The sequence below is a fragment of the Etheostoma cragini genome, chromosome 16, assembly GCF_013103735.1.
Source record: "Etheostoma cragini isolate CJK2018 chromosome 16, CSU_Ecrag_1.0, whole genome shotgun sequence".
In the NCBI taxonomy this organism is placed as follows: domain Eukaryota; kingdom Metazoa; phylum Chordata; class Actinopteri; order Perciformes; family Percidae; genus Etheostoma; species Etheostoma cragini.
In genome coordinates this window covers 18,138,383-18,146,101 of record NC_048422.1, presented here as the reverse complement: position 1 = coordinate 18,146,101, position 7,719 = coordinate 18,138,383, and the positions used below count along the sequence as shown (strand labels likewise).

The 7,719-nt window shown below is 38.9% G+C and overlaps 1 protein-coding gene across 4 annotated transcripts in view; it reads left to right on the top strand.

The window, feature by feature from the left end:
* The window catches only part of LOC117959670 (mucin-17), a 93,094-nt gene extending 85,375 nt beyond the window's left edge, over positions 1-7,719 (top strand). For all 4 annotated transcript variants that reach the window (XM_034896941.1, XM_034896944.1, XM_034896943.1 and 1 more), the window contains one exon: positions 6,738-7,719. In XM_034896941.1, coding sequence (XP_034752832.1) covers positions 6,738-6,927 — 190 coding nt within the window. In that variant the 3' untranslated portion in view covers positions 6,928-7,719. The remainder of the gene's footprint in view (positions 1-6,737) is intronic.

Here is a 7,719-nt window from a genome sequence, read left to right as displayed (position 1 = left end):
TTTTTTTCGTAATGGAAAACCAAAAAAAGCGAGTAGAGGCGAGTCGAGTAGATACCACGCAGTGGAAAACCGCCATAATGGGACTGTAAGCTCCTGGCCTGTATCTGCTTTTATTTCCTCATCCCTAACTTATGCTTCCTCAGTAATCAACCTTAGCCTCACTTGCTCTTTATTTACGAAGCTATTTGATGCAGAGAACTTTCTCTGATCTTAGATCTGCCTGGTTCTGCATCTGGTCTCTTCAATAAAAATGTTACGTAATTTATTCATGCCCAGTAAGAGAAATACAAACAAGGTGAAAGTTTGCACTCTCTCGCTGAGAATGGCTGTGCTGTTGAGTTTTTGAACGACAAAGCTCTGTGGATAGTGCTAGAGGTTGCATATAAGGCTACATTAATCAAATATGGGTGGGTAATTGCTAAGAAAATGTAAATATTAGGCATTCATAATCACACAATGGAAAGAGATGCAATTGAGAGGACAGAGATGGAGGGAGAGACAGTAACATTTAAGCTACACAAGGTTATTTAAAATCATTCACAACAGGTTTCCCTTTGTTTATTCTGAATTGCTGCCAAGCACTTCAGCGCTCAGTTATGAAGCCAAATGTATTGACCTTGAAAAAGGCCATGTCAAATATGGAGGCTGAAAATGCAAAAAAATAATCTAATATGCAGTATGTATGTATGTATGTGTGTGTGTGTGTGTGTGTGTGTGTGTGTGTGTGTGTATATATATATATATATATATATATATATATATATATATATATATATGATGAAGTGTCCCAGAGGTAATAGTCATGTTTACAGTGTCTTTCATTTCCTGCTCAGTCACACAATCTCCACCCAGCGATACGAACTGAAATAATACGTTGACTCACTGTTCAGACAGCAACGTCCCTTGGTTCTTGTCTGAGTATGCTATCTTGTTTGTGCACATAGTTTGTTTTTTTAACGATGAATGGTGGTGTGGCTGTTTAGGATTACATATTTCAGCTCTGTATTTACACTGGGAGCGATCCTCTGTCAATCCCAATCAGTTCAAGCCATCCTACACAGAGGCCTCAGCCAACTGTCAATAAATTGAACCTGACAACAAGAACACTGACACCAGCTGACTGGGTGTCTGGTTTGAGAGTGCATCTTCATTATTTGATTAACTTTAGATGTAGGACAATTTCTCATGATTACAATTAATTATCTGGAGCTCTTGTTTTGTTTTTAAACCTGTCACCCTGAGATCCTGATTTAATTATATTTTTCCAGAATGCAGACACTGTTTCAAAACTTGTTGTAAATAACTTATTGTGTTAAGACAATTTTATAGCCATGCTAGCGTTGTGTCTCTATGAATGGTCAGTCTGATTTTCTATTCACTTTGACTGAAAAATCGCAACAAATATTGAACAGATTGCCATGAAATGTTGGACAAACATTTATGGTTTCCAGAGAATTAATCCTACTGCGTTTAGTGATCATTCAACTTTTCCTCTACAATCACCATGAGGTTGATGTTTGTGGTTTTAAATAAATTACCTCAACAATTGGATGGGTTTTATAGACATTTGGTACTCATACATTCATGATTCCCTCAAGATTAATTATAATAATGTATCTCTCAATTTTTCATTAGAAGCCATCACCAGATCAGAATTTCAATTTGTCTAATACTTTGGTTTTTGAACAAGTACCTGTAAACTGATAACATTTCCACCCGCCCCGGCTGGATTCAGTTAGCAAATGTTAGCATGCTAACACTCAAAGCAAGATGGTTTAAATGCAAACATTTCACCTGTTAAACGTCATAGCATTGTCATTGTGAGTATGTTATCATGCTGATGTTAGCATTTAGTTCAAAGCACTGCTGCGCTTGAGTACAGCCTTACAGAGCTCTTAGACCTGTTTTATTTTGTGTTTTTTGTAACTCTTTTAGCTGGCTTGTGATTTAATCTTATTAGTGTATTGTCTTGCGACTAATTGAATCTTTGTCCAGTCAGGTTTAAGTGATTGGCCAAAATCTAGGTCTGCAAAATACAATTACCCTTACTGTTCAATATTTCTAAATGATGTCCAAAAGTTTCCGCTTGACATAGTCTTCCCCTGACTGCCTTGAAGTACTTCTTAGGTACTGATCAATGTTTTACATCCCCCCAAATGTAACCCCTAAAATTCCTATAGTTTAAGGCTTTGTATGCCTTACCTTTTGCATTGAGAGCAAAAAAGAAATTAGGCTTGCACTGTGGCTTAACCTACAGTTAATTAATAGTTTGGATCCCACATTGTGAAAATATACAGGACATAGACAAACATGTACATATATGCTCAAACAACACTGAGGATGCATGGATCAGTATTTGAGGAAAAACTTTATTCTGAATGAATTTAGTATCATGCTGCTTTAGAATTCATTGAAATGGAGGACTTGAACAAAATTCAGATTCAAACATTAAGTACACACAGCTTGTGTACATCTCTCTATTGCAATCTGATTGTCAAGTCAATGCAGCTATTAAAGTAGGATCTTTAAAGTTGGACAACATTTTTGGACGCTCTGTGACAGCCTTGCAGGTGGTGGGACAACCTCAGAATAATACTCAGAGGAGAGGGTACAGCCTGTTCTCCGGAGTAGTAATAGGAATGTAGTTTTGAGTGTGTGTGTGTGTGTGTGTGTGTGTGTGTGGGGCGGGGTTACAGTAGATGGAGTGTCTACCTGTGCGTGCACACATGCACAATGTATCTGTTGTATCAACCCAGTCTGTGTGTTGGCGTATATTTGAAGGTGGGTACTTCAACACTGCCCTGTGAAAAAATGAAAATGTTCTCTCTTTTTAAAAGAATATTCAGCCTTTAGGAGAAAATTGCAAAGATATTTTGAGTTGATTGCCTTTGCACTGCTGTAATTCTGCCATAGGTCTCTCCTCCAACCCTTAGCAAAAGCACAGAGGAAGAGAGATGGAGGAGAATTGATGCTCTCCTGTTCCCATTGTATAAATGTTTTATAGATGGAAGGATGAAAAAGAGATGAAGCCCTGCTCAACTGCTATGCTTATATTATCCACTCTGACTGCACGTAATATCCTTATTTACAGAAAAGTAAGTGCAAGCATCCTTTCTTCTGACCACCAGCCTGCTGTACTCTGTTAAAGTGCACCTGACTGCAGTAAAAGACATGTTACAATAGACAGAAATCTGTACTTTGTAATGCCAGTAACACTTTTCAGATGTTACTGCTAATTTCCTCTAATTGTTTTAAACTGGCAGTTGTGAATAACCTTGAATTCCAGGCAAATGATATGGTAACTACAAATCTGCTGATTCAATCCCCTCTAGAGATGTGCTGGGGTAGTGCTCTTGGCCAAGGTTGCTGTCTCCCAAATTGAATGATTAAAAAAAGAGATTTATACATGAAATCTCAAAGGATGGAATGACGTGCACAAAGAAAGGTCACACAGTGGGAATGGGTAGTGTACTGACACATGTTTAACAGCAATATGTATTAACTTTTCCATCTGATGTGTAAATGACTCGTAGTTACCTTCCACTGAAACTCTGAGTCGTTGGTGTCTCAACCACCAAGACATGGAGGTATAATACAATTAGATACATGAAAGGAGACAATATATATACCATCCAGACATGTTGTAAGACATAATTAATGTATGGCTCTTCCATAAAAGTTTAATTAACTTGTTAAACATTATTTAAATGACATCTACTTCTTTTCCCTCATTGAAAAATCCAAAATCTATGAGAATGCAAATGCTCAACACAGGTCGTCAACTTATTTGCTGAAAATTCAATTGTAAGTGTAAGGGAACTGGAGGTTTCAAGTTTCAACATCACACTTCTGTAAATTGCATATTAGAAAAGAAGATGGCTACACACTATGCTCCAATCATTTTATTGTATAACCAAGGTTTGGATCTCACTTGGGTCCTAAGGCAAGTTCGATACAAGGTATATCAGATACAGCCTCTTATATAATCCACAATCGGTGACATCATCAACAAGTGCGAGTGTACACCAGAGAAATGTCTCTGTTTTCTCTTGATACAATTATTTTTATGTTGAAATATTATGTCTTATGTCTCTGTATTAATTGTTTAGATTTGGCCTCTAACTATACATTTGTTGTAATGGCTAAATGAACACAGAGAGGTGTGCATTTCTTTATAGCCTTTTTAGATGTTCTCTTTAAAATAGCTTGTTGAGGCATCTGAACATCTGTTGGGATAAACTTTGAATTAAGTTGTAGTCTTTATTGTGTGTCACAAAATGTACAGTATATGGATAAAAATGTTAATTATGTTAAATATGTTCAGTAATTGTTATATACTCTGGTGATCCCTCGTAACTTTTTAAAGATGTCACCAATTCCGGATTACTACCAGGTGTGGGATGTCTCTATATAAAGCTGTATCTGACACTTCTATTGAAGTTACACTGAAAATCAAGTGTTGTCAGGCATCAATAATAAAATCACTGAAGCTAGGTGTGCTGTCATCTTCTCTTCAGTATATGGCACCAGACAACGTCTGCTGATTCTAAGTTGGATGTTGGACCATGATTGATTTCCTTGTACATACACATTCAGATTTAAGGTGAGCGCATCTCTTCAGAAGAGGAACACGTAAACGGCTTTCTAGCGTCAAATTCTGCACATGCTGTACACCATTCTGCACATTCAAGGTCAAACATCTAAGTGATGTAACAAAAATCCAAAGACAGTTTTGACTGGAGGGGACTTTTTTAAGGCTATATGATTTATATTACAGAACATCAGGTATACACACAGAGATGACAAGGAAATTACTGTGAATCAAATTTAGTTAGACTAGTGTTAATATGAGCTTGTAGCTGCCACCTATAAGGCTCATGTCAACACTAGCATGATAATTCTCTCCCACACTGTGCCTGAAACCTACATTGCATAAACCGCAGCTCTGACGCTCTACATCTAAATTATGGCCTGCATTACCTGTAAAACACACCTACTGTAATTTGCCCACAGGTAGGATCTGAGGTGGGGTGCAGCCTATAGCCAGAAAAGATCTGAGGACAGAAGACGAATAGTGGAAAGTACTGTGTTAGGTCCACAGCTCTCTGCCTGCCACAGTTTGTGGGCTCAGTGTGCAGATAATTAAGGTTGAGGGTGGACAGCTCCCTACAGCGCCACTGTGCCAGAGCTTTGGACTGGGGCTATTCATTTTCACAAAGAGGGAACACAGCGGACACACAACGCAGGAGCCACTGGGGAGCTCTATAGGGAGCTGAGCTGTATGGTGGCACAAATAGGGAGGCTGTGAAGATGTTGGAATGGAGTGCTTCATTTACTCTATTCATTTCAGAGCGGTAGAACAGCAGAGATAGTCTCCATCGCCTACTACTGACTAGCGCCTCATTTTACAGCTTCAGTTTCAATGCGTAAAGCAGTCCCATCTGCCACGAAAAGGTTAAGTTGAAGTGGCTTTTTTCCTACCTGCTGTGAATATTGCGGAGGGAAGAAATCCTCTCCACAGCTCTTTGTACCCACTCACTGTTTTACTGTTTACTCTGTCCGTACCCGTTGCCTGCACTGTGCTCCTGTCTGGAGTTTGATGTTTCATTTGTTTATTTTGTGCATTAGAATACCAGTGGGCACCCATAGTGAAGTGGTTGAGTGACTGAGGGAGTGGGAGCTATGAAACCAGATGGATATGAATGTGAGAGTCCTCATTGTCTGTAAACACCAGGTCCTGCTGCTGCTGAGCTCAGTCCTCATTGCTTCCTCTGCAGCACTTATCAACCAAGGGAGTCCTCTTTATTTCTAGCATCTGTGCTGCTGTGATGAGAAACACCAGCTAACTAGGCCACTGCATAATAAGCAAGAATAGCAGCAAAGTGAAATGAATAAAAAAAGAAAAGAGGGGAAAAGAATCAGTTCACTGGGGGAAAGCTTATGCAACATGTAACTGCTGACAAAAGTAATTCACTAAGCAAATATTGTCCTTATTCCTTTATTGCAGATGCATTCAGTTATTATTGCTTACATTTACCTATAGCTCCTGCAGAGGTGCATCACAGTTCACATCTCATTTTGGCACTGAAGCCCCTGAGCTTTACTGTCATGTGACTGACAATGCACCTTGCTGACTTTTCGTTTGGTGTGTGTGTCAACAGCAGTCCTGAGATCTCTCCTGGTGCTGCAACATTTTTGTGATACTCAGCATTTTAGCTCTTGATTCACTTTGTCAACAACTTCATTATTTTCTACTAGGAAGTGGCCGAGGAGGGAGTGTTCGCTGCTACTCTCTCATCCTTTTCACACTAGTTCTTCCCTGTATCTTGCACTTATTATCTCTATTTCTGCAATGTTTGAAATGGCTATAATTGATTTTTAGTAATAACAATGTGACAATGTGCTCATACTGATGAACCTACAGAAAATTATCCCCTAAATCTTCAGTTCCCCTCAGCTTTATTGGGCTTTATAGTAAGCTTATAAGCTCATTGTTTAGCTGTCCAGCCTGCAGCTTATTGTTTTGGTTCACTCTTAACACTCTCACAACGTTGTATTCCGCCGCAACAGGCAGTTGCCTTAAGAGAAAAAGCTCTAGCAGCTTAAAAACGGATATTTCTGACTGGAGTGGCTAGAGTCCAAAAATAGAGCTAAAAGAGTCAGTCAAATCAGTTTTTGCAGGTTTCAACAAACATAACTGACACTTTCACGCATTCTCTCTGTCTTTCTCTTTCTAGTGTAGAGCATGACTTTCGTCTGCAGGAAGGGCAAGTGGTACGCACATGGAAGGTGGGTGACCCTCCTGAGGGATCGCCTCAGACTCCCACTCCCCAGCACTCTGAACCCCACCAACAAGACTCCCCTCAGCCAGTGCGACCGCCTGCCACCAACAAGAAGAACAGGAAGAAATGTTTCTGGTTCCTCTGAGTGCCGGAGGACATAAGATACTAAAATGCACTGCGTACCCCCAACAACAAAAAACTACAAATGATAAACTGTGGAGATTTGATTAAAAGACAACTTTGGAATGAACTAAAGAATTAAAATGCAAACATGAATCTGTGGGAGGATAAAGGGTTTCAAAGGTTGCGATTTTCACTGTTATTGTTGGAGATGATGAGAAAGGTTTGACTGGGGCGCAAATGTTGTTACTGCTCTTAAAATGCCTCTTCAGCACTTGCAGGTTTGATACTGGCGCATGGAAGTAAAAGTGCTGAAGTCAAATAAAAGCAAAAGTTCAGTCCACAATATGACTCACAGTTAGGAAGCAATTAGAAGATATAAAGAGAATATATAGCAGGTGGAACAGGGCAAGGGGCACTGTACAAGAGGCAATACAGCGGAGAGGACAGAGAATATTTATAAACGATTAAATGAATAAAGTTTGTAGGCAAAGAGAGAAAAAGATAAAGGGAGGATTCATCTTCATTAATGGACTAATGAGGGTCAGAACACCAGCTTTTATATCCAGAGACATTTAAAAAGAATTATTATGACCTGTATTTCAAACTTTTAATATACTGTAATTGATGACTAACTTACATGCACATACAGCACACACACAGTCCCACATATAAACAAATGAAGTGACATATTTACATAAAAGACATGTATAAATTGAGAAAATGAGTGAGTTGAGTTCTCTAATTATCAGAGCTATTCTGGTAGGATGCTATATTTCAGATATGGATTACTGCTCTATAAAAGTATTTTACCACA